Source organism: Aethalodelphis obliquidens, unplaced genomic scaffold, assembly GCF_003676395.1.
Source record: "Aethalodelphis obliquidens isolate GAN/ISIS:26980383/991018 unplaced genomic scaffold, ASM367639v1 scaffold36, whole genome shotgun sequence".
Taxonomy (NCBI): domain Eukaryota; kingdom Metazoa; phylum Chordata; class Mammalia; order Artiodactyla; family Delphinidae; genus Aethalodelphis; species Aethalodelphis obliquidens.
The window spans coordinates 15989072-16016322 of record NW_020837980.1 but is presented as its reverse complement, the minus strand read 5'-3'; the positions used below and the strand labels follow the sequence as shown (position 1 = coordinate 16016322).

General features: G+C 41.9%; 1 protein-coding gene across 3 annotated transcripts in view; it reads left to right on the top strand.

Moving 5' to 3' along the window:
- The window catches only part of PTPRO (protein tyrosine phosphatase receptor type O), a 128076-nt gene extending 102258 nt beyond the window's left edge, over positions 1–25818 (top strand). For all 3 annotated transcript variants that reach the window (XM_027129519.1, XM_027129518.1, XM_027129520.1), the window contains 8 exons: positions 6735–6825; positions 8934–9010; positions 9828–9962; positions 10192–10314; positions 15001–15155; positions 17276–17411; positions 23332–23452; positions 24506–25818. In XM_027129519.1, coding sequence (XP_026985320.1) covers positions 6735–6825; positions 8934–9010; positions 9828–9962; positions 10192–10314; positions 15001–15155; positions 17276–17411; positions 23332–23436 — 822 coding nt within the window. In that variant the 3' untranslated portion in view covers positions 23437–23452; positions 24506–25818. The remainder of the gene's footprint in view (positions 1–6734; positions 6826–8933; positions 9011–9827; positions 9963–10191; positions 10315–15000; positions 15156–17275; positions 17412–23331; positions 23453–24505) is intronic.
- The last annotated feature ends 1433 nt before the right edge of the window (positions 25819–27251 follow it).

Below are 27251 nucleotides of genomic sequence, written 5' to 3'. Positions count from 1 at the left end.
TCACTCCATGACGTGAAGACGTGTTTAGTAATTTTTGTTTATTTTAAGGATATTTTTCCATATACCTTTGTTCTTAGAACATCATTGGTCAAATATGTAATTTATTTGGTGCCAAGTCCTGATGTTGTATCTCTGCTCTGGTGAGAAAATACAAATTACTCTCCAGAAGTCTGTTTTAATTCACAGGCTCAGACTGTAGGTTTTGGACTAACATTTGCTTAAGCAGTGACCTAGTGGTCTGACTCACTTCCTTTTTCATTTGACAGCCTCCCAGGAATTGCCAACCTCCAACTCCACCCAACCGCACATCCTCAGGTTCAGTGTCAGAGTAACCCCATCTATTTTCAAAGACCCATTGTGCTTTCATACCTGACTTCAGGGTGAATGTCAAACCTTTCACGTGGCAGCCCTCAAATTTTCCTGAACTTGATAATTAATGGAGGCTTAAGAAAAAAAAATGTTTCTTGCTCTAATGGGACCCCAAGAGGGTATAGAGATGGCTGAATCAATTGGGCTAGCTAAATTCAGTATCGGACAGTTATTTGTTCTGTTTCTATTAATGCTTAATACCTGTATTCATGTTGACACTGACATGGAAAGATCACACTCATATTGAGACATTATGTCATTTATAAACATCATGCAAATTGAAACTGTCTGGATTTACATGTATTACCAGTACCAGTCATACATGAAGCTACACGAGTTGCTAATTTGCATTCACTGAATAAATTCCTTTTTCACTCTGTATCTGATTTCAGATCTGTTGGAAAGATTGATTATCCTTCTGATGAAAATATACATCTTTTCTTAAGGAGGTTTGGGACTCGGGGATTAGATTCAATTTCTCATTTCTATTGTCTCATGTTGAGAACGTTTCAAAAAGCCAGAATTTAGAGCTTGGAATCTCAGATCCCATAAGACATAGCACGTATTGTTAATTTTGCCATTAATTTCTGTACTTTGTGTTTGATCAGGATGCTAGGGAAGCCCTCACTACCTTTGTTTGGAGATGTGGCTGCATGGGTTAGAACAAAACTATATCACTTGCCACATAGTTCATAGGAGATGATCTTTGATTTCTGGTAGTAGCTCCCATTTGTAGCTGTTTTTGTTTTTGTTTTTAAACCTTAACTATTTATTTATTTATTTATTCTTTTCTTAGCTGCGTTAGGTCTTCGTTGCTGTGCACGGGCTTTCCCTAGTTGCGGGGAGCGGGGGTTACTCTTCGCTGCAGTGCGTGGGCTTCTCATTGCAGTGCCTTCTCTTGTTGTGGAACATGGGTTCTAGGCATGAGGGCTTCAGTAGTTGTGGCACATGGGCTCAGGAGTTGTGGCTCACGGGCTTAGCTGCCCCACAGCATGCGGGATCTTCCCAGACCAGGGATCGAACCTGTGTCCCCTGCATTGGCAGGCAGATTCTTAACACTGCACCACTAGGGAAGTCACTGTAGCTGTTTTTATTTGCGTTTCAGTCCAGTTCCCTGGAGATCTACCTGCAGCATTGCTGAAATAAGTCAACTCACACCCTCTACAGCAGTTCTTACAGAAGGGGTCTTACTTTTTTCCCAGACCTGAGTTTCCTCTGCTCTCATTCCTCATTGCCTAAGTTTCGGTCTCTGTTTCCAAGTGCCTGTACTAGTAATTTGTCTAGTGATTGGAACGTTACCCATCCTGGAGCCCAGGGCCCTACTAGCTATTGCTAGACTGTCCTGAGGTTGACATCCTTCTTACCCAGTATTACATCAGGTGTCCAAGTTTCCCATTCTTCCTTCAGAGTACCTGTTATAGGTGTCGGAGCCCTAATTGCGTAGTTCTCCAGAACGTGAACTTATTTGGAAATAGAGACATTGCAGATGTAATTAAGATGAGGTCATCCTGGAGTTGGGTGGGCTCTTAATCCAATATGTCTAGGGTCTTATGAAAAGATAGCCACGTGAAGACACAGAGACAAAGAGAGAGAATCCCATGTGATGACAAAGGCAGAGATTGGAGTCATGCACCTGCAAGTGAAGGAAAACCAAAGATTGCCAACAAACCATCAGAAGCTAGGAAGAGGTGTGCCCCTGTAGGTTACAGAGGGCATATGTCCCTGCTGACACCTTGACTTCGGATTTCAAGCCTTCATTATTATAAGATGATAAATTCCTGTTAAGCCAGCAGTCCCCAACCTTTTTGGCACCAGGGACCGGTTTCGTGGAAGACAATTTTTCCACGGCCTGGGGGTGGGAGTGGGGGTGGGGATGGTTCAGGCAGTAATGGGAGCGACGGGGAGCGGCAGATGAAGCTTTGCTCGCTCGCTGGCCCGCCGCTCACTTCCTGCTGTGCGGCCCGGTTCCTAGCAGGCCGTGGTCTGGTACCGGTCCGTGGCCCAGGGGTTGGGGACCCGTGTGTTAAGCCACCCAGTTTGTGGCACTTTGTCATGACAGCCCTAGGGAACTAATACAGAACATCACTAAATACCTTGCTCTAAATCCTTTCTTCTCCCTTTGCGTTTACCTGAAAAGTAACCAGCCATTGCCCTATCCCATTGGACCTTTCATTGGCCACAACACAGGTCACATTGTTTCTCCTGACTTGTCCTGTAATCTAGTCATCTATCTCATCTGATTCTAATGTCCAACCTCATCCAAAAGCAAACAACAAATGCTTATCACCTGTTGACATTGTTACAGACTCTAAAGCCAGAATAGAGCTTGTGCTCTTCCGAGAAGATGTGGTACATGTTATGGAACGAAGGTATACCCCACCTTCCCAAATTCATATGTTGAAGTCCAAGCCCCAGTGTGATGGTATATTTGGAGATGGGCTCTTTGGGAAGTGGTTAGGGTTAGATGAGGTCATGAGGATAGGGCCCTCATGATGAAATTAGTGCCCTCATAAGAAGAGACACTAGAGACCTTGCTTTCTCTTCTCCCCAACCCCACCACGTACACACAAAGAAGAGATCATCTGAGCACACAGTAATACGGTGGCCATCTACAACCAAGAGAAGCCTCATAATGAAACCTACCTTGCCAGTACCTGATTCTTGGGTGTCCTAGTTTCCAGAACTATGAGGAATAAATTTCTGTTTCATCCACCCAGCCTAAGGTATTTCGTTATGGCAACCCAGGCATACAGTGCGTGCGTTTGTGCCCCACTTTTCAAGACCGTATGCTTCAAACACAGCCAACACAACACATACTGTCATTGGCTTCAGTGACTGTATCGGTTTCCTAGGGGACTGCCACAACAAATTACCATAATCTTGGTGACTTAAAACAACAGAATTGTACTCTCTCACAATTCTAGAGGCCAGATGTCCAAAATTAAAGCGTTAGCAAGGCCATGGTCCCCCTTTGAAGGCTCTAGGGGAGAATCCTTCTTTGCCTCTTCTGGTGGCCCTGGGCGTCTTTGGCTTATAGCTGTATAGCGCTAATCAATGCCTCATCCTCATATGGCTTCTCCTCTTCCCTCGTTTATAAGGACACTTGTCATTAGACTTAGAGGCACCCAGATAATACAGGATGATCTTATCTTATGATTCTTAATTACACCTGCAAAGACTCTTTTTTCCTAATAAGATCACATTCACAGGTTCTGGGGGTTCCGACATGGACATATCTTTGGAGGGATTATCATTCAACACTATGGATGACTACGTAACCTAGAAAAAACCCCACAATGATCAATTATATTAGAAACAAAACTGGCAAAACAAAATTCAAAAATGACTTATGTTGGTTTCAGGCCATCACCTCATACTTCGCCTTCATGAAGATTGAAGCCTCTGGAGTTTCCATGTGGTTGGAAAAAAAATAACTGCAAAGCTACTGGGCTGGAAACTTAGTATTTGATTTTCCACTTAGTGACAGGCTGAATTACAAAAGATTGCAAGGCATTTTGTGTATACGTGCCATTCCTGCTTTGCTACAATTTAACTTTGGCAATTTACATTTACAGTATTCAGCCCATTAAGTCACTCTTATCAACTGAGGGCATTTACAGCAGGGAGGCAACACACAATTAAAGTCCTATCAGTTAGTCAGCTTCCATATGTGCTCCAGCTCTCAGCCTCAATCTGTTTCCACAGTTTCTTTTGGTACCGGAGGGCTTTTCCCGTGGCTTATCCGTCTGTCCTCAAAGTGGGGCTTTACTGGGGGAGAGTTGTTCAGTTAGCACAAATGGCAAAGGAGGGAGAAATTATGGAGTCAGGCAAAGCAAAACAAACAAAGAATCATAATGGAAGCATTTCACAATCACGATCAATAGTGCTGCATTAATATTTATTGAGTTTAATCATTCCATTTGATAGTCACTATATACCAGTGAGGTATGGAAAAATTATTAGCCTTATCTTACAGATAATTAAACTGATGTTAACGAGAGTTGAGATACTTTTTCAAGACCCTGCAGTTTATAAGCGGTCCACCAAAATAAGCCAGATGTTTTGACAAACTATCTATAAAGACACTCCCCAAAGGAGGTAGATTTCCAAAATATTTTAAGCAATGGAAGCATCATTTAAGTACACTTATAGCTGCCAAGAGGAGCTAACCTAAAAATAACACTGATTTGGTTGAAGTTTGCTAAAAATAAATTTTGTTTCTTATAAGAATAATATAATCAGTCTTTGACAACCCTTTAAAATGGAAAAAACAGTTATAAAGGAAAAATGACAAGCTTCTGTTTAAGGGCATTTGGCAAGCAAGGGTTTTGCCCGAGATGAAAAAAAACTTCTAAATTTGTAAACTGAAGATCAAAGTCAGCATAGTTGGTCTTTTTTTTTTTTTAACATCTTTATTGGGGTATAATTGTTTTACAATGGTGTGTTAGTTTCTGTTTATAACAAAGTGACTCAGTTATACATATACATATGTTCCCATATCTCTTCCCTCTTGCATCTCCCTCCCTCTCACCCTCCTTATTCCACCCCTCCAGGCGGTCACAAAGCACCGAGCTGATATCCCTGTGCTATGCGGCTGCTTCCCACTACTACCTTACGTTTGGTAGTGTATATATGTCCATGCCTCTCTTAAGATTGACTTCGACTTGGGCCAAGAGCTCGCAATTTTGTGAGCTTGGATAGCCAACGGTGATGAGAAATCAAAGGAAGAGAGAAATCTGGACAATTAGATCAGTTCATCCATGTTGACTGCAGCTTGCATTCCAATGCCATTAAACACACACACACTAAACTACCAAAGAACTTCTACGTGGACGTAGCAGACATCCCAAGAACTGGGTGTCTACAACATTTGCTTTGCACGGGCACTTGAATCAAGACACTGAACGCACACACACCAAAAAAATTCCCTGCTCAATCTCTCAAAACATCATCAAATGTTTCCAACTCCCTTCAAAACTCTTTCAAAGACTTTCCAAAATTCTTCCCCCAGAGAAGTATTCCTCCAGCTTATGATTCTTTAAGGTAATAATTGGGAGGAATCATGAAGAATAGCATCCCATACACGTAAATTAAATTTCCAGCAAGTGGTGTCTCTACTTGTTCACTTAATAGTCTTATAGAAAAATGCATACTATATATGTAACCCCATTCCTAGATGGTTAGACAGACTGTTTACTAATATTGCCCTCGGATTTGTATGGGATTTGCTGCATTGGTCATGCACTGCACAATTCCAGGGAGCACCATTTATGTAGACCACAGAATAATTGATGCCCCCGGAGAAATCCAGGCGGCTTGACTCCAACCCCTATTTCCTATCAGACACATGTCATAGAAGCTTAGAAACCCCCTTTTCCAGTAACATAGATTTTCTGAAGTATCTTTGTTGTCTGTTTATATAAAAATTGCTTTATCAGTGCACCTTCTGATAATAGAATTTATAAGAGTAATGATACACACAAACAGATACTTGGATGTTCCTATTTTCATGGAAGGGTTTGCCTACCCACTACTGCGTCATCCTTATTTTGGGGTTTTATTACCAGATTTTAGTGACTGTCAATCCTATATCTTGTAACGTGGAGAATGTGCCCTACTCCTTGTTCCTCACTCTCTCCTTTTCTACCTTCTCAAAAGCTCATCGCCTTCAGGAGAAATACCTACAATTCCTCATAGAATAGGAAATATTTATGCAAACTGCATACATTTCAGTTACCTTGTACCTCCAAAAATCTGAAACCTACTTCTGTTTTCAAATTCCCCATACTCCTGAGTGTACTGCACATAATTCTTACCTTCTCCAAGTGATCACTTAGCTATCCAAGGTCTTTATGTATTACATCAGTCAGCTATTACTGCAATAACGCTATATAAGAAATGACCTCAAAACCTCAGTGACCTACAACACTTATTTTTCTCACTTGTGGCTCTGTGGGACAGAGGAGATCATTCTACTTCAGGCTGTGGGTCAGAGTCAGGTCTGTTCCATGTGTCTTCTCATCCTGGGACCAGTAGCTTTCCTGGGCATGTTCTTTGCAAGCAGACGGCAGAAGCACAAGAGAGCAAACCAAGCTGAGCGAGCACATTTAAAGCTTCTGATTGGACGTGAGTTCTACCCAACTTCACTGGCCAAAAGCAAGGTGGCCACAGTAGGATGGAGAAGTACACTCTGCCCAAAAGGGAGCCACTGTGACATTGTAAAGCAAAAGGGGTGTGATAATTTTGATCATTCTATTGGAGGCAGGAAGTGAAGAATAATCCAGTATGAGCAATAAACCGATGTGAACAAGAATGCAATCCATACCATGTATGGGAACCTCAAATCTATTCTCTGTCCTTTACAGGAGTTGAAGTTGATTGGACTGGATATTCCACACTTCGCTGCAGACCTTCCACTGAACCGATGTAAAAATCGCTACACAAACATCCTACCATGTAAGATTGTCAATAATGCCGATCCTACTCATGTCTTCCAAAGGCTGAAGGGCTGTTACTGAAGAGTAATCAGTTTCAGGGACCTCTGGCCAGACCCAGTAACTGTCTGTTATCTTCAAAGCCATCTCTGTGATTGCATCGATCACATTGGTGTTTGATGTCATTAGATCCTGTCATATGTAGGAAAATTTATTAATTATGCTTTTAAATAAATTGTATCTGAACAGAAAAGACCGACCATTTGGCTTTTTGGAGATCAAAAAGTATTCGCCAAATTAGGGACAAGATAATCTGTGCTCATAATCTATTTTCAGTCAATTCATTGACAATGGAAGGAAGCAAATGGAAAGGGAGGCAAGGTATGAAAAAACCTCTCTTCTTACTTCTGGCAAGTTCTGCCATTCCTTAGCATTTTGTAATAAAAGCAACATTCAAAGAACAAAATAATGCCATTTGCAGCGACATGAATGGACCTAGAACTTGTCATACTGAGTGAAGTAAGTCAGACACAGAAAGACAAGTATCATATGATATCGCTTACATGTGGAATCTAAAAAATAGGGTACAAATGAACTTAGTTACAAAACAGAAATAGAGTCACAGATGTAGAAAACAAACTTGTGGTTACCAAGGGATAAGGGGGGGGAGGGATAAATTGGGAGATTGAGACTGACATATACATGCTACTATATATAAAATAGATAACTAATAGGGACCTATGGTATAGCACAGGGAACTCTACTCAGTACTCCGTAATGGCCTATATGGGAAAAGAATCTAAAAAAAAAAGAGTGAATATATGTATATGTATAACTGGTTCACTTTGCTGTACAGCAGAAACTAACACAACACTGTAAATCAACTATACTCCAATAAATTTTTTTTTAAAAAAGCAACAAAGAAAAAGTAATATAAAGTACTTACAGGACAATTAAAATACCTTCCAATATAGATTTAACTTTCCTCTCTGCTACACTCTAGGGGGAGCTGGGAAAGAAGGGAAAAGTGCAAAGCTCTAGAAAAAGAACTCCCTCCTTTAAAAAGGTTCTTGACAAAATTAAGTAGTATTATCATTACAACACCTTACTTCTGTACACATTTCAGGATTTACTGTTTTCATGTGAAGTCCGTTTACAAAAAGACCATCAACTCCATCTTCTCTTCTCAAGGCTTCCCAAAAGTAGTGAATTCTCTGGATGTCCCTGAGTGAAATGGAAATCCTGTGTTTAGGCTACATTCTATGGCCTTCCACGTAACCTACCAAATATTTTAGTTCCTCTACATATTCTCCACAATCCCCCAAAAACCTGGAGACCACTCTTTCAAGGACAGGAGGGCTGAGGGGAGGAAATATTGGTGGGGAGATATTTATATATTTATTTAAACCAGAAGCTAAGATTGAGATAGGCTAAAATATTGAGCTAAAATAAATTTTATCTACCTAGCATATCACTGACTGATTTGACTTGGTTCTGAGTACAGCTATTGGGTACAGAATTGTCCTGACAAGTCTTCCTTCCACTCTGATTTTTTTTTTTTCTGGTTCATTTGTTTTGTTTTATATCTGTTAATCCCGAACTCCTAATTTATCCCTCCCCACCCATTTCCCCTTTGGTAACCATAAGTTTGTTTTCTTTTTGTGAGTCTGTTTCTGTTTTGTAAACAAGTTCATTTGTATCTTTTTTTTTTTTTAGATTCTACATATAAGTGATATCACATGATATTTGTCTTTGTCTGACTTACTTCACTTAGTAAAATAATCTCTGGGTCCATCCATGTTACTACAAATGGCATTATTTCATTCTTTTTTATGGCTGAGTGATATTCCATTGTGTACATATACCACATCTTCTTTATCCATTCTTATGTTGATGGACACTTAGGTTGCTTCCATGTCTTGGCTACTGTAAATAGTGCTGCCGTGAACATTGGGGTGCGTGTATCTTTTTGAATTAGGGTTTTCATTTTTCTGGATATATGCCCAGGAATGGGATTGCAGGACCATATGGTAACTCTATTTTCAGTTCTTAAGGAACCTCCATACTGTTCTTCATAGTGGCTGCACCCTTCCACTCTGACTTTAATATTTTTCTCCTTATGCTTTACAGATGACTTTAGCCGAGTGAGATTAATCTCCATGAATGAAGAGGAAGGTGCAGACTACATCAATGCCAACTACATTCCTGTAAGTAATCAAAATTTTAAAAATCAGGCATCCAAATTCTAACCCAGCCAGAGGAAGACTATTAGGGCTTCAGGGATGTGTCAAACAGTTCAATAGAGAGCCGTTCTCCACTAAGCACTCCCACTCTAAAGAACAGTTTCCATTATTCCATTTTAGAATAAAGAATAGGGGAAAAGGGCTTCCCTGGTGGCGCAGTGGTTGAGAATCCGCCTGCCGCTGCAGGGGACACGGGTTCTTGCCCTGGTCCGGGAAGATCCCACATGCCGCGGAGCGGCTGGGCCCGTGAGCCATGGCCGCTGAGCCTGCGCGTCCGGAGCCTGTGCTCCGCAACGGGAAAGGCCACAGCAGTGAGAGGCCCGCGTACCGCAAAAAAAAAAAAAAAGAATAGGGAAAAAAAGAAGCCCAGAGACTAGTAATATACAAATTTCTCTGAAAAAGATTAGTGAAATTGAAAGTAGATCATTATACTAAAGATCATCTTTCTTGTGCTTAAATGTCAGTGTCAGCAACCAAACTCAAAGGGCTCCACCTGAGCACCTGTGCTTTTAAAATGTATCTGTAAAGACAGTGGTTGTTATTGTAAAGACGTGTGGGTGTGATTTCTAGGCTTCCCCCCCCAATGTGTCCAATCGTATGGATTTATACAGTCAGCTACTATGACTGCCTCCTTGATGAAAAAAGGAGAAAACATTTCATACATGCATGATCGCTTGCCATTTTATCCCCAGTAAATTTTCAGTTTTTTCTCATTTGTGTGAAACAGCATTTGGTGTTGACTGTAACTCCTTAGGTGACAACTTTGTCACTTACCTTCCAGGGATACAACTCACCCCAGGAGTATGTTGCCACACAGGGGCCTCTGCCTGAAACCAGAAATGACTTTTGGAAGATGGTCCTACAACAGAAGTCTCAGATTATTGTCATGCTCACTCAGTGTAATGAGAAAAGGCGGGTAAGTGCCTAGTGGGGTCAGCCCCACTTAGCAGCGAAGCCTGTACCAGCCACTGCCATGGATTAAATGCCTACTGTCTATTGGAAACCATTCCACTTGCTTCATTCTTCATCCTCACAATAATCCTATACAATGCTTCAGAGGCAAGTCATTCGCTTTCCCTAAATGAGTACAGACTATTTCCTCCCTAGCCTGTTTGTTTTAAAAGGTTGTGCTATTGTCCCCTCAGGTGAAATGTGACCATTACTGGCCATTCACGGAAGAACCCATAGCTTATGGAGACATCACAGTGGAGATGATCTCAGAGGAAGGGCAGGATGCCTGGGCCTGTAGACACTTCCGGATCAACTATGTAAGTCACAGAGTGTGGGTTCCGGAGCTGTTCCCACGCTGAGGGAAGCCCCAGGGTCAGGAGACCAGTCCCCCTTCATGGGAGACCAGGAGCACCTCAGACTTGGCAACATGGCTTCCTCCAAGAGGAAAATCCCAAGTGTAATGTGCTTGTTTCCTAACTCCTCGAGAATGGTGGGGATTAAATACTCATCCTGGAGAGCCCGAGGAGATGGAATCAGAAGGCTACACCGTTCCATCTCAGCTTTCAGCCAGGGTCATAGAAGACACGGTGACCCACTGCTCACCAGGCGTGACTGAGGAGAGAAGTGTTGTCATACTTACATTAACCATATATGGGTATATTTAGGATATACAAGCACCTGCATTATAGATTAAAATTTAGTTTTAGATGTAGTGGTTTGGGTTTTATTTCGCTTTGTTGGGCTTTGTCCCTTACTTTGTTGTAGTTTGGTTTTTATTATTTCTAAGCTACTTCTGGACCTTAGTAATCATTGTTTCCTAGCTCTTTTGAAATGCTATTGAATTCTGATTGTTAGAATGTCAGAAAAGTCTATTTTTTCCTGTAAGGACTGCTACATCTCTGCTGACAGGCAGGCTAAGTTTTACTAGTATTCTCCCCTAAACATGGTCTCTGTTGAGGACAAACTTAATACCAAAGTCCTCATTAAAATGTGCTTCTCTGCTTAGAAACAACATTTTCTCACAGTGTAGATCAGAGGATGAACAAAAGACCCTGCTTCGTGAAGTCCATGAGCTAAGAATGAATTTTACCTTTGTAAAAGTTGGAAAAAATTAAAAGAAGAATAATATTTCACATGAAATATTATATGGACATTAAAAAATTCCAATTTCAATGCCCATAAATAGCATTTTATTGAAACATAGCCACAGATTTGTTTACTGATTTCCTATGACTCTTTCTATGCTACATCAAGCTTGAATAGTTGCCACAGAGACTATATGATCCACAAAATCTAAAATATTTACTATCTGCCCTTTACAGAAAATGCTTGATGACCTTAACATAGGCAATGGAAACAAGGATCGTTCATTATCAGTGCAACCCAAGCACTCATTAACTCGCCATTTATTGATATTTACAAGAAGCAAATCACTTCTTAACCACTACTAGTTAACAATGGCTTTTGCTACATTGAGAATTTAGGCAAATCCCAGTGTAACTGTTAACAGATTGCTCCAGGCTGTTCCACCTCTCTGAAATGCCCATCTCCTCCTGTTCCTCAAGCACACTCCTACTCAGAATTTCAGCTCAAGTGTTAGCTCCTTTATCAAGCCTTCCCTAGTCTCAAAAGACCTTTCTCCCTTTCCTCTCCTGCTCTAGTTTCATATATATCACTCCATCACTGTGCACCATACATGGTTATAATTTTCTCATTTCATGTCTGCCTTCCCATCTCCCCCCACCCCATGTACTGTAATGGACTCAAGTATCCTGTTTTAATAATCCTTGTAATCCTAACCCTTAGCCACTTAATAAGTCTTCATGGCATTAATAAATCAGTGAATGAATGAATGTTTTCAAAAATAATAAATCACTTAGAAAACATCAACAGACTTAGCCATCAGAGAAAATGTTTGACAATCTCAATTCCATGTGAACTCTCCTTTCTTTCTTGGATATTTTACCCAGGAAGCCGGTATAAACTGCTATACAAATACAGAGTAAATCTTTCCCTAGGTTTTGCATCTGGGAGAAAAAAGTTGCAAAGCAAAAATAAGGTCTGTTCCCTTGACTGGGAGAAGTGACATCGATCACTGTGTGATCAATACTATGTCCTTGTCCTTGGTCTTAAATAATAACTTTTCAATGACAACCACGTGAAGGGCTTCAAACATAGGAATAAAAACGCTGAATAGTAGACGTTTCTGGTTTTTATACAGTAGTTGCAAGCATCTGATCCCAGAGCGCCCCCTTTTGGCCATAAACAAGTTGAATCTAAATTTTAAGCTCCTGCAATGAAGGTTAAATTACCAAAGAACATTGTGCTGTGCCGATGAATACCTTTTTCTATTTTTTTCATTTTTTGCTTATATACTTCTTTATTCCCTCCATGTTGATATGTGGAAATTTTCAGAGTACAACCAGATAAAATTACACAAGTGAGGAAATCAGAGTATGAGAAATGTTGGAATGGTTAAGTAAGATGTAACCAGCAGGGTTTTCTCATTTAATAGGAAAGGAGGAAAATGACTATAACGCAAAATTTGTCACTTTCCAGTACTTGAAACTTGGCATGAAATGAGTAAGAACTGGAGACTAAAAACCAGGAAAAACCTGTTTGTTCCCATTACTTGTGCCTCGCTATTCAGCTGACAGGAATCACCCATCTGATACAAGACCTCTGCCCTGCAGCTGCAGAGAGACTAATCACAATTTAAAGCCTTCTTATTTTTGAACCACCTTGCGTATTTTAGCTGGATACATTTTCAGATACATTTTAGAATATATGTATTCTAATATAGTTATATATATAGGTATATATATGTATGTATGCGTGTATATGTATATATTCTGTCAATGAAAATAACCAGTAAACAATCTACAATAGGAATATTTATTTGAACCAAACTGAGGACTATAGCCTTGAAGACAGCCTCTCAGGTAACTCTCAAGAACTGCCCTAGAGAAGTATGATTTTCAGCACAGTTTTCTATCTTGTCAGAACAAAGAATATTAAACAAGTCAGGGATACATTCCTTCAAGATTTCAAAGAAAACCCAGATCAGCACACACACAGCAAGCCAGTATGGCTTTGACACCTGGGAAGGGATTCTTACCACGGAAGGAGGACCAGCATGGGCATCCCAGGAAGAGGGGCATTTATCTTTATTCTCAACATGGACATTCTTTACTTCCGGCCAATGCACCCTTTTCTTTAATAATTAAAGCAAGTGTACAATGTATGTTTGATAGGCCACAAACAGGCCATTCTGGTTAGCATAAAATTCAAGTTAACTCATGTATAACCCAGAATGGTTTCCCGTACTTCAATATGTAAACATTTCTTTTATCAAAACACACATATCCTACAATGTATGAGTCTTGTGCTCAGCCTGTGATCCGCATTTGGAAAGAGCGAGCATTTTCGTGAATTTTTCTGGGCAACCAAAGTTATCTGGGGATAGAGTATCCTTAAATCCTCCGGGTGTTGAGCAATTCATTCATTCTGCACAATTTATTATGCTTGAGTTACTTTCTTGCCATACTTCCTGAGGACAGCAGTGAGGTTGGCCAGCATCTTTGTAGATTTCATGTTCCACGTGTCGAAGACAAAGCCCTTGAACTCGCTCATAGAGAGAGACATTGCGTATGGCTGGGGACATGTGGCCTTAGGCCAAGGAGACAGTGGGTCTAGTTGAAGTGCTGACATTTATATTTATACAAATATTATTATATTTGTATTTATACATTTATTTATATTTCTAATTTTGACCTCACCCAAGACCAGTGACACTTTGAAATTCATTTCTCTCTAATACCTGAAAACCTAAACTTTAACTCCAAACTCATAGCCAGACCAAATTCTTCCAAAGTATGATATAGTATTCTATCTCCTGAGTGGATTCTAGGGTCTTAGCAAATTTGAGGGGTGAGGGATGCATTAGATCTTTGTGAGGCTTGGATTTGGAATATTTCTGATAGTTGATAGCAAAACTTTATGCTTATCAATTAGTAGGGACTTAAAGAAGTAAATCTTGGAGGACGCACATCCTAGCTGATATTTACACAGGTCAGAGGGAACAACAATATATTTCGTACACGGGTTCATATGAATGGGAAAATATACAAAACATACCCATTTACTGGGATTCCCAGAACCACCCATTGAAATGCACTGAGCTGGATGACAGCCAAGTGGTAGTAATTATGCTGTAGTAGTGATGAGGATATCTAACAGATACCACCCTTCACAAACACAATCACACTTAGTCTCCGCAACAACCCTTGTTAAAGATATCATGAGACCATTTTCGAATGAGAGAACACTGGTATTCAGCGAGTTTGTCTTCGTCAGTTCCCCTAGCATCCGATCCCAAGACATGGATTGTTATATAGGGGATTTTTTGAAAGTGTAATGTTGGGTAAAATCTGTCCAGGAACAAAGGAAGCAGGATAGGACAGTAGGGTTGTCCCATCTTGACTTTTTGTGCCCCAGTATCAATCACTCATCAGCTGCAGGCTGCCCTCAGCCTGAGAGCGCCATCTCTTAGGCACTTCCCAGCAAGGTAGCTCCCTTCAGTGGGAGACGCCTGTGAGGAGTGGGGTGCAGCTAGATGCTATTAGCAGCATCAGGGAAAGGGGGTGCAACAGCCTGGCCCAGTGGACCCAAGCGGGTCACCAGCAGAATCTTTCAGTATTTAATTCATCGCCCAGAGCTGATGTAACTTCTAAATGGCAGAGCCGGGATGCGAACCCTGATCTGCTTAACCTCTTATCGCTACAGAGGCATAGATTAGCCTATTTATCCTACTATCTGAAGCTTTATACAATTAGTATTTTTTTTCAGGGCCTGCTTTGTGCCAGACACAATGCTGAGAGCTGGAAAGGGAGATCTACTGACCAGGAGTGAAATGTGGCTTTACCGTCGCTTGTGAGCTGCCTCCGAGGCCTGAGCCATCCTGACGGGGGACTGAGAGATTAACACTTGTTTTTCTCCTACAGGCTGACGAGATGCAGGATGTGATGCATTTTAACTACACTGCGTGGCCTGATCACGGGGTGCCCACGGCCAACGCTGCAGAAAGCATCCTGCAGTTTGTACACATGGTCCGACGGCAAGCGACCAAGAGCAAAGGCCCCATGATCGTGCACTGCAGGTAACCTCATCAAATGCATCGTCGGTTAGAAATCATGGAGGAAGTTGCCCACCATTAAACCACTGATCAGACTGAATGAACGGTTAAATGAATTACGATTTTTTAAAATGTACGATTAACTGAAGTCTTATTAGATACATGATTTACTTATAATACAGCTATTTATATCCTGTAGTATATGAGATTAATAATATTATTGCCATTATCAGATTAAAAAAAAAAAAACACCTAAGGAGTAGAAAGATTAAGGGAGTCACAAAAGTTCACGCATCCAGAAAATGAAGGAGTTAGTTTTCAAATCTAGGCACACCCGTCTCCAAAGCCCGGGCTTTTAAGCACCAGGTGATGGTAGCCTATCCTATCAAGGATTCTGTGGAGTTTATAACAGAGCCAAATACAAAGTCAAATTAAAACTAGCCCATCACAACCCAGAGTAATGTAAATAGACATAAAACGCAAGTTGAAGGAAAGGTGAAATAAAAACATTCAGCTCATGAAGATAAACATATTTGCTAGGTTTCCCTTCCAGATTATCTCTAAATTTCCAGATGGTGCAGACAAAAGGGGCTATATGATCTACTGCATTATCAAAAATCAAGGACCACGCTAATCCCTTACAGAAAGAGTTATCTTTGAATTTAAGCTTTCTTTCCTACCATGTGAACAAAGTTCCATCAAAATCCAGCAGTGTGACGTAATGTTGTTGTGACGTGTTTGTGCAGCCTCAGAAGAGCCGGGGATGTAAATGCACTCCGGTTGTGTATCAGCAGTAGAAGCGGAATAAAGCTGTCAGAGGCATTGGCAGCCGATAATCCTGGATCTAGTACCTTGGTCTGTGAACTAGAATGGCTAAGGGTGTGTGTGTGTGTGTGTGTGTGTGTGTGTGAGAGAGAGAGAGAGAGAGAGAGAGAGAGAGAGACAGAGAGAGAGAGAGAGAGAGAGAGAGAGAGAATGGGTCTCCCTGGAAAGAAAAATGTTTCATAAGCTACCAAGGTTCTGATTAGGGAGACTACCCTTGCTGTCAGTCATTCCCAGGTCAAAAGTTTTGCTTCACCAGATGAAATTATCTCATCTCAAAATGGTTCTTTCCAAGAGCAGAAAATAAAGCTGCTCGACCCTGGGGTCAAACACATGGACTCCTTTCACGCACGTAGCAGGGTAGCAGGTATAGTTCTGGATGTGACTTCGCAAGTGTTCACCCAGACACAGAACGTTTTATCTGCGAAGGTAAGTCCTAAGAGGGAAGAATTGTCTGGTAGAAGCAGCAAACCACGGCTCTGAACTCATGGTTTTTCCTGTTGGATTTCTCTCCCAGCAAATCCCACATGTAAATTGGTTTTGATTTCTATTTCCTCATATTCCCTCATAATCCGGAGTTCACTTCAGTCTGTGAGTGATTGGAGGAAAAGGACGGCTGACTTTAGCTGTAACCCTGGGGACTGTGGTGGAGAATAGGTCAGCCCATATCACTCCACTTCCCTCTATGCTCTGAGCCCTGGGATTTGGGGACTGGGAGAGACTGGGTCCAAATATTAAATCTGATTTTGAGGCAACTGTCTGGGAGAATGAAGCAGACTAGCACCCACTAGCAGGGCAGATGCACTTTAAGGAAGGTCTGAGACGATGAACTTGACCTAGGGCTGAAGACGCACAAATTACCAAGGCCCCAGCCCCAGAACTAGGGTGTGGACATCTCAACTAAACTTTCTAGCTGGGTGTGAGGGCTTGACTCTGAGGCTACTTGGAAGACTGGAATTGTTTACATTTATCAGCTCCCTGGGGGGCCAGACCTGACTGTCCAGGAGGCTCCACATGGAATCCTTACTTTCCTAAGGAACAGAAACCCTGGGGGGCGGGATGGGCAGATGGCCAAGGCAGACCCACAGCTCTCTAAGAGAGGTAGCAGTGGTAGAACTGTGACGTTAGGAGACACATCAACCACAGCTGCATACTTAAACAACAGTTGAGCGGGAAATATTGTCAGTTTAGTCTTTTTTTCAATGATGCTACATGTAGTTTTGATGTGTTTTTGGTTTTTGGTTTTGGTCTTTTTTCATCGCCAATTTGTTTCCAACGGTGTAGAAGCGCTAAGTGATGTGCTGTCGGAACCTCTTTTTCAGTGCTGGCGTCGGTCGGACAGGAACATTCATTGCCCTGGACAGGCTCTTGCAGCACATTCGGGATCATGAGTTTGTGGACATCCTAGGGCTGGTGTCAGAAATGCGGTCATACCGGATGTCTATGGTACAGACCGAGGTAGGAACATAATCACAGGTATTTTTAAATTTGCCCTTGACTGAAAAACTTCCCATTATTCAATCGCATATGTCAAAACCATGGTCTCAATTTTTTTTTTTTTTTTTTTTTTTTTTGCATCTGCCGTTCCCAGTTTCTTATTGTGCACATTCAAACTGCTCCAAGGTATAAAAGAAACAGATATTAGTCTCTAGAAATCCATTTGGTGTACTGTGCCCGCACTTTTATTGGTGTTACAGGCCCTTTAGTAACCCAGAGCACATGGGTGTATCTATAATGGAATAAAAGCTCTTTGAACAGACTGAGAGTTCGGTGAAGGTGACAGCCATCTGGGGAAATGCCACCAAGTGGAGACTTTAAAACCGATGTGATTTAATTTCTATATAAAATGCTAGATTTGACTGAATAAGTTTGTCATTAGTTTGCCGTTCATATGGCTCAATTCACTTTTGATGATAATATGGGTTGACTTTGTGCTTTGTGATGAAATAAAATCCTTACAGTTTTAAGGATTTCCAGCCTCTCATCTACCAGCACTGCCAATCCCTTGAGCTAAATGAATGGAATCGTCATTGTAACATGGAGGCATCCCCAGAAATATACACCCGCGTTACGTGCTTCCCTTTCTCCTCTTCTCCCAGGTACTCTCCACCTCAAAGCCTTAAAATGCACTCAGGCTGGAGTGGCAGCCGCAGACAGCATCACGCTGCCTCAGAGCAGCAGTGGGTGCGCACCCGTGTGGGTTCACAAACCTAAGCACAGTAGTTTCTTCGTAATCCTAGTCACCCAGCCGTACTCGCAACTTCTTAGCTTCAGGCGAACACTAATCCTTTTTCTTGAGGAGTGTGTGTGGGAGGAACACTTATGGACTGGAACCCAGCCTGGCCCTGACCTCTGACTCAGTTCCCAAGGGATTAAAACCTGCCTTAATCTTCCTCATGTTTTTCCCAACAAACACCACTAGATGTCAGTATAACGCAAAAGTCCACAGTCCGGGCTGCCGTCTCAACGCTTCCGGGTTCCCCTTTCCCACCCTTTTTACTTTTCCTCCTGCCTCCCCATCCTGTCTGACCAAGGCTTGGCACAGACGTTCCAATCTGTTTATTTCTGAGCTCTAGCAAGATCATAGCACTTTGGAAAGAGTAACTCATTCACATTCAGATGGCTCAGGGATGATTAGGAAGCAAGACATCTATTAGTGTGCTCACTTCCTTGAGATCACTCACTTTCCAGTCCTGCTACCTTCTAATTTACCACTGTGGAGACATAGACATTATCCTATTATCATAAGTTTAAAATGTCCTGGTTTCCCAGAGAAGCCCAACTACCTAGTGATTAAATAGTGTGTTATGGGGATTCCCTGGTGGCACAGTGGTTGAGAGTCCGCCTGCCGATGCAGGGGACACAGGTCCTTGCCCCGGTCCGGGAAGATCCCACATGCTGCGGAGCAGCTAGGCCCGTGAGCCATGGCTGTTGGGCCTGCGCGTCCGGAGCCTGTGCTCCACAACAGGAGAGGCCACAACAGTGAGAGGCCTGCGCACCGCAAAAAAACGAACAAAAAATACCTGCGTTATGAATCTGTCCATATTTTTGGCTTTCACTTCCATAAATCTATATCCTCCTATGTGATTAAAACTCTCTATTATGTATATTGATCTCCAAGCTTCAAAGGGCCACTCCTTATTTTAAGTATTTTGGATTTGATGAACTGTCTGCCCCCACTGACTTAATGCATACCTTTTATAATTTTATAGACTGTGATTACAGCCTGTTGGCTTTCAACTTTCCAACAACAGAATCCTAATCCCTTTTTCAAAAGTCTACCTTCACATGGTAGACCCTGTATCCAATTTTCAGTGCCATTATTTTTCTTCATGTGTGGTAATCCCAGGACACCAGGGCCACCACCATGTGCCTTTCTGTAAAGCTGAGAAAAAGTTGGGTTTTCTCTATAACTTCCTTTCCTCAAATTTTGATTGCTTCTTTGTTTATGGTAGTATTTTAGGTTGACATCTCCAGGGAAACAGTCTTTTTTAAGTACGATATCCCTTCCCTGAACTCTCGTGGGAAAATTCAAAGTCAGCAGAAGAGGCAGAGGTCACCACGGGTCACTTATTTTTCCCAATTGTTCCAGTTCACTCTTGAGTTCCCTCAGGATTTTGCAGCGATCCTCTCTGGTTCAAGTTATTTATTTATGTCGGTTTTGTCAGTTGTGTCTGGAACCACTCGTCCAATGATTTACCTCTGTTTTTCCTCATTCCTCTGCTCTTTGTGGTTCAACCTGTAACTTGAATGTTAGGATTTCCTTAACATCCTCCTTGAGCTCATTCACGCCCCAGTCCTGCTGCCTCCTAGTTTACTGATGCTAATAATAAAGAGCAGAGTAAAAAATTATTTTTCTTCATCATCCCAGAGCACTCCTTTGACACTAATGGTTTTCAAGAGGCCAGAATGATTCTCCAGCGGAGTCAATGTATATACAGAAACCACAGTGTGTTGTGTACAGGTTACCTCCCATGCTCGTTTTTCATTTTCCTATGCCCTCTTGACGGCCCATTGCCTTGATTCTAGTACCCCACCCCTTCTACAAACAGCAGAAGTCACTGATTAATTTGACCACATCCTCAGATGCATGTTTCAGGTCCCTGCAACATGCCGCATGGGCCGTATTTTGATGAACCCTTTTCCCCTTTCTCAGCTGACCAGGCACGCCGTGTAGACCCCTGCACAAGAAGAGCGAGGGGTAGTCAGAGAGTAGGGTAGTCAGGCCAGACCCCGAAAGAGGCCCGGGACCAACCCTGACCACTGTACAACTCACTTCACCTCTCGAATCTCCCATTCCGATGAACAGATACACCCTACTATATATAAAATAACAAACAAAGACCTACTGAATAGCACAGGGAACTAGACTCAGTATTTTGTAATAACCTATAAGGAAAAGGATCTAAAAAAAGAAATAGACATAGATGTATGTATAACTGAATCACTTTGCTGTACACCTGAAACTAACACAACATTGTAAATTGACTATACTTCAATTTTTAAAAAATTAAATAATAGGACTTCCCTGGTTGCGCAGTGGTTGAGGGTCCGCCTGCCGACGCTGGGGGCATGGGTTCGTGCCCCGGTCCGGGAAGATCCCACATGCCGCGGAGCAGCTGGGCCTGTGAGCCGTGCCCGCTGAGCCTGCGCGTCCGGAGCCTGTGCTCTGCAATGGGAGAGGCCACGGCAGTGAGAGGCCCACGTACCGCAAAAAAAAAAAAAAAAAAAAATTAAACAATAAAAATATATATTTTTAAAAAGCTCCCATCCTTCATCTGTAAAACGTGAAGGACAACGTTCATTAGTTGTTTGTTGTAAAGTATACATCAGGTGAACCGATATCATCAAGATACGTGCTTTGAAATTGTGAAGTGCCACATGTGGATGGCCTTCGCCTCTCCTGGGCTCTCTTCTATTTTTATCAAAGGTTTTTTTAATTTTCCTCTAATAGGCTTTCCCTGGAGGTCAGGCCTTGCTTTGAGCAGCTGCTTCTCCTTATCGGCAGCCTCCTGATTTCTCAGGAACTCTCAGAGATGCGTCTGTAAATAGTCTTTTATTTACTTTTCCTGTGGCCTAGCTACTTTATTTACTTATTTATTTAGACACAAAGTTTGGCCACTGCGTAGGTATGGGTTGAGAAACCAGGCAGTCTCTGTCCTTATCGATGCTCTGTGCTTGACTCAACATCAGAAGCAATGGAGGGATGTGTCATAACAAGAAAGGGAAGCTCAGTTACTGATGTGATGTTGTCACAATTTAAGGGAATATATTTTCCCCAAATTTTGTTGAAAAATACATGTGAGTCCAGGGAAGTTTGAAGTATTTAATTTTATCCTTTGTATGAAGTTGTCATACAAAAGGTCCTTGAAATCCTGTGGTTATCTTAACTGGTTCTTATTTAAAGGTTATTCTTAATGGTATTACTTAGAGAGGAACTCCAGCAAATAAGGAAAAAAGGAGAAATGACCTTGACGTCATGGCATAAAGACAGCTACTCTCAATATTTTGGCGTACCTCATCTCGGCCTTCATTCAAGTATAATGTTCACACAATTGTGCTCATATGCCCTATACACATATGCTAATTTTACATTCTGATTTTCCACTTAATATTTTGCTACCTGTATCATCCCAAATTGCCTAAAACTCTATAACTCATTTTAAAGACTGAATACTGTTTCATTTTATTTATTTATTTATTTTTCTTTTATTTATATTTTTAAATTATCTTATTTATTTTTGGCTGTGTTGGGTCTTCATTGTGGTGCACGGGCTTCTCACTGCAGCGGCCTCCCCTGCTGCAGAGCACAGGCTCCAGGCGCGTGGGCCTCAGTAGCCGCGGCACGCAGGCCCAGCAGCTGTGGCTCGTGGGCTCCAGAGCACAGGCTCAGTAGTTGTGGCACACGGGCCCAGTTGCTCCGCGGCATGCGGGATCCTCCCGGACCAGGGCTCGAACCTGTGTCCCCTGCACCGGCAGGCGGACTCCCAACCCCTGGGCCACCAGGGAAGTCCCATACTGTTTCATTTTAGATATGCTGTTGCTTACTTAAAACATTCTCCTTTTTATAGGACATTAAATTGGATTCTTTCCTTTCTTACTTTTATCTGTCCACAATGCCATTTATTAGCATTTTATTAATTGTACCTCCACCAACTGTAGGTAAAAATGATTGCTTCAACAAACTCAATCATCACTGAATATTATTTTTTTCCTTTAGGTTTGCTTACTTTATATATAAAAAAATTGTTTCAATTTACAATTTTTTATTACTTGGTCATTTTTTGCATATGGTTTAATATTTTCTCAGTTTACTTAAACACTTAATAAGCACAAACTAAGTGCTGGGTATTAGGAATAAAAAGACACGGTCCCTGCTTTCCAGGAATATTTGGTCTAGTGGTCAGTTTATTTTATTTGTCACTTTAAGTGTGCATGTTACTGATGTGGATGAATTTTAAACAAAGATGAAGGTAACAACATTTGTCATAATTCTAGAAAATATTCCCTCTCAGTTTCTGGTTTGCCCTTTATTTTATTCTTTTTACTGCTTTTTATATACAGTAGTTTGACATTTTTATTTGTAACTTATTTCATTGTTTAAAGTTTAAAGTCCTTCCTTAAAGTAATCAGAGAAAAATTAACCTATATTTTCCTTTATATTTTTATGGCTTAGTTCATTAAACTTCCTGGAATTTATTTCAGTGTATTATGAGGTGATGTGCTACTTTTTTTTCAAATAGCCCCATGATTTATTGTTTGAATATTCATTGCCTTTAGCATTAAGTAGTGATAGTCTAAGCCCTATTATTAATCAAACTATTTCTACAGTTGATTCTCTTGGATTTTCTAGTTATAAAATTGTGTCATATATATGGAATCTTAAAAAAAAAACTGGTTCTATGAACCTAGGGACAGGACAGGAATAAAGACACAGACGTAGAGAATGGACTTGAGGACACGGGGAGGGGGAAGGGTAAGCTGGGATGAAGTGAGAGTGGCATGGACATATATACACTACCAAATGTAAAATAGGTAGCTAGTGGGAAGCAGCTGCATAGCACAGGGAGATCAGCTCGGTGCTTTGTGACCGCCTGGAGGGGTGGGATAGGGAGGGTGGGAGGGAGGGAGACGCAAGAGGGAGGGGATATGGGGATATATGTATGTGTATAGCTGATTCACTTTGTGATAAAGCAGAAACTAACACACCATTGTAAAGCAATTATACTCCAATAAAGATGTTAAAAAAAATTGTCTCATAAATAATGAAGAATGTTTCCCTTGGCATCACATCATAGCATTTAATACTGCCATAGTATTAAAATATTTTTGCACAAAGATATCTTGCTCTAAAACCTGTCTTTGTCTTTTGCTCCAGGAGCAGTACATTTTTATCCATCAGTGTGTGCAACTGATGTGGATGAAGAAGAAGCAGCAGTTCTGCATCAGTGACGTCATCTATGAGAATGTCAGCAAGTCTTAGTTCAGAATCCAGACCAGTAAGTGGAGAGGAACCCATCATGGGCACCCTGTCTCCGCACAATGGGAGAGGGCATGATGGGAAACGACAAAGGCAGCAGTGGCTATCTGTGCTGACTCTGACCCCACAGAGGTGGTCACAGGGAGGTGGTCATAGGGAGAGACAAATACCGTAGCAGATCTTTGAGCTTCAGGGGGCCTAGGTTGGTGGGTGTGGCATGCAAGAGCTTCAGCAACTCATGAAGATTTGCCCTCCATTCCCTCCACCCTGAACCTTAAATTATTCTGATGTTGGATCTGTGCCTGCAATATCAGGATATTACCATCCAATGCTATTTACCTAGATACTTTATGCAAACATTTTACTGACTACAAGGGCCACACAAGGGGCTACAAAGAAGACATGAGCTAAAGTAGACACCGAAAGAAGAAAAACAATATTGACAATAGTCTTAGGTTAGCGGAGTTTTCAAATGCCTTGATCTCATCTATTACGTGAGTACTGACTTGAGAGCATCGTGAAAAAAAATCGTAACACAGTCAATGCCTTGTGCTTACGTTTTAACTAGGACATCAGATTTCGGAGGTATAAGTAATCTTGGCTAAAGTAACAAGTAATCTTCTAACTCAACTCAGTTAACAGAGCATAGAATGTGTATGAATATATTAAGGTTGGAGGGATCACTGACAGGGAGAGAGAGGACAACGGTGCCTTGAGGAAGAAGTATGGTAGGATACGGACTAGTGAGTACCAGGATAGGGTTAGCATCAGACCATTACATTCATCAACAAAGACAGACAGAAAGCACAAGGAGGCAGGAAAGATAAAGAATAAAGAAAGACAGACAGAGACAAATTTGCAGGTAGAGGGAAAGACAGAGCCACAGAAAGGAGGACTTGCACAGAGAAAGATGCACAGATAAGCCCACGTCCACATGTGCTGTGGGGTTGAGTGTAATGAGAGCTAGTGATGGAATCAGGAGGCGGTCGCTGTACTTCCAGCCACAGAGCTGTTGATGAGGGACTTTGCTCTCCCAGGCTGCTTACCGTCTTCCTCTGTCTCTCATTTACAGGACAGGACATGATGTGAACCCATCCTCCCTTGCTTCCAAGAGTTTTTTGGAGGGGCTCTACTAGCCATTTGCTAAAAAGAGCCCTGCTTTGCAGTACGTGGCCAAGATAATTTATCTCATAGAAGCAGCGGGAAGACTTAGCCTTAAAGAGCCTACAGTGTCTTTCGGACTCTCACTTCTGGACATTCAATAATGGACCAAATTCAACCGGACACCAGAAAGGTCCAGACGCTCTGCAAAGGGCAGGAAGCACAACACTTCTGAAGAGTTTCGCTGGCCCTTTGCTGGTTGGGCTGAGTTTTTTGCTGTTGTTTTTAAGTGCAATAATTTTTGTACGTGTGTGATTTTATCAGAACGTTGAACTGTTTTCTGCCCGCACTATTGATCAAGCTCGTAACCCAAGAAGGATCAGGCATAGTTGGTGTCAAATTATACCTCACTGTTAAAAAGAGGCATGCCCACATATGAAAAAATGGCAATTCTGCTTCAAGGAAATTGAACCAGTGCTATCTATAATCCAACATAAGCTTACTGGATCAGGAATGGGGAGGGTGGATCGGGGGAGAGAGAAAGGTTCTTCCCACAGATCAACTGCGTATCTTTTCCAAATATGAAGAGCTGTAATTCAGCTTCAAAGTAGAGTAGAAAAACTATTTAAGTCTTAATTGTTCTAGTTCTTGATGTTTTTTTCTTATTAACGGTTCAGTGTTTCTTCCTTGGCCCTCTTGGACTAATGTCACTGTCCAGGTTCCTTTTCAACAAACTAGATCTGGTTCAGAAGACTTTGAAGTCTCACTCTTTAGACTCCACTGCTGTCTGAGCAATCTTGGTGCCTAGAGTTTGCGTTCCTCTTTCTGTTGACCTGCATACACGTAAAAGCTATTTCTTTGCGAACTATAGGCTGTGAACACGCACTTTCCTTCCCCCAAAGAGCTGGGAATTTATGAAGTTGTGGCAATGAACTGCAGCATGCTAGGACAATGATTTGCCTACATTTTGGGGGGGGTAATATTGTCAAGCACCTCTATGGATTCTGACAGAGATAACTTTCTGTTTTGTTTTCTTTGGGGTTGTCAGTTTCATTTTAACCTGTGTAACTAGCAGCAATCTATTCTTTGCATTTTGTATAATTGCAGTACATAATTGTGTCTTGTGACATGAACACCGTCAGAATGGACACAGATGGCATCCTGAAGCCTGTTACTTTGTGTCGCTTCCTGAGAATGAAGACGTGACGGATATACAAAGGAAAACATTTTGAGTTGAAAGTAAACACAAGCTTGCTGCTTCACTGGAGCAGTTGGCTGTCCTGAGCCTTCCTGTGTGTGTTTCAGGAGGCTGTGTCCCCCTCTCTGTGCATCCGCCCCTCGCCCCGGATCCCCGCTTTCCTGTGCATCTCCATGAAGCCATGCACGCAGTTTCACATTTTATCAGTGACCTTTGTAAAGGTAAAGGATGCCAAGTGAACAGCTCTGCACCCCACTGTCTCTTGTCACCAAGGCCTGGCCACAGCGGAGCCTGGCACAGTTCTTTGCAAGACCTGGCCAGGCAGGGAGTCTCAGGTTCTCCTCGTGGGGAGGGGGGAGGAACGGCAGAGGCTGTCCAGACCCCACAGGTTAACAGCTTGGGCTCCCTGGGTGTTGTCAGCTTTGACTCGCCCCCACCTCTTCCTCCCCTTCTCACCTCCCTGCTGCCACCTTCTCTTCTCACTCCCACCCCTTTAAGTCCCTTCTTGGACATGTTAATAATGTACCACTCCATTCCCAGGAGTACATGTGGCTGAAGAAAAGTAGCAAGTGTATGTGTGACTTCCTTAGGTTTTCGCACACGGACAGGTCAGGAGTGAAGTAAGCAACGTTGGGTGAGCTGATAAGACACCTGCTGGTGCAGGTGCATTTCCCATGTTCACAGACTGGAACTTTACTTCCCTGAAACTTAAAGCACTTTGTAAATATTTTATGATTTTCTTGAGCACCCCTTCCAGGTAGGAATCAAATAGTCCCAGATCAGTTTTCCCAAAAGAGAAGATGAAGTATCCAGAGTTAGACGGAAGCCTCAGAGTTTAGATGACGGAAAAGTCACACCAGGCACTTAACCAGATCCTTCCTTCCGGGGTCTCCACAGCCGTCCCTCTGTACATCACTGGTACACCGGTGCTCCTGAAGTGTACAGTTTATGATGGGAAAAGCATCTATCTGTCTGAAGCCTTGGGTTTCAATCCCAATAGATGACTTTGAAATGTATCTGTCCTAAGTCTCAGTTGATGAACTGTAGAATTACCTACGAAAAGCACCATATTTCACAGGTGTAAAGGGTATCAGATCTGACAATTCACACAAAGGTGTTTTGTATTTTATTCTTTCATGTACCCTAGGGGCCCCTCAAACCAGCTTAATTTTCACTCCAGGATTCAACTCTAAGAATTCAGACAGGAGGCAGCTAGGGCCTCTGTGTTTTAATCACAGTGTTATTTGTAATCATCTGTGAAGTGCTACAGTGCACTGAACATGGAGGCATTAGCACAGGCATTCACAGTAGCCTACATGGTGCATAGAAAGAGCTGAAGATTTCGGAATAACAGAATATTTCACTTTGAGCGCTGCTGAGATCAAATTCCTTGGCTGCAAAAGCCAATTTCTGAAGTTAATTGAGAAACTACCACTAGACTCTAATTTATACATTTAATATCTAACACTAATACATTCATACCTATACATTCACTATATGGCTTTATTTAACTTGAAAA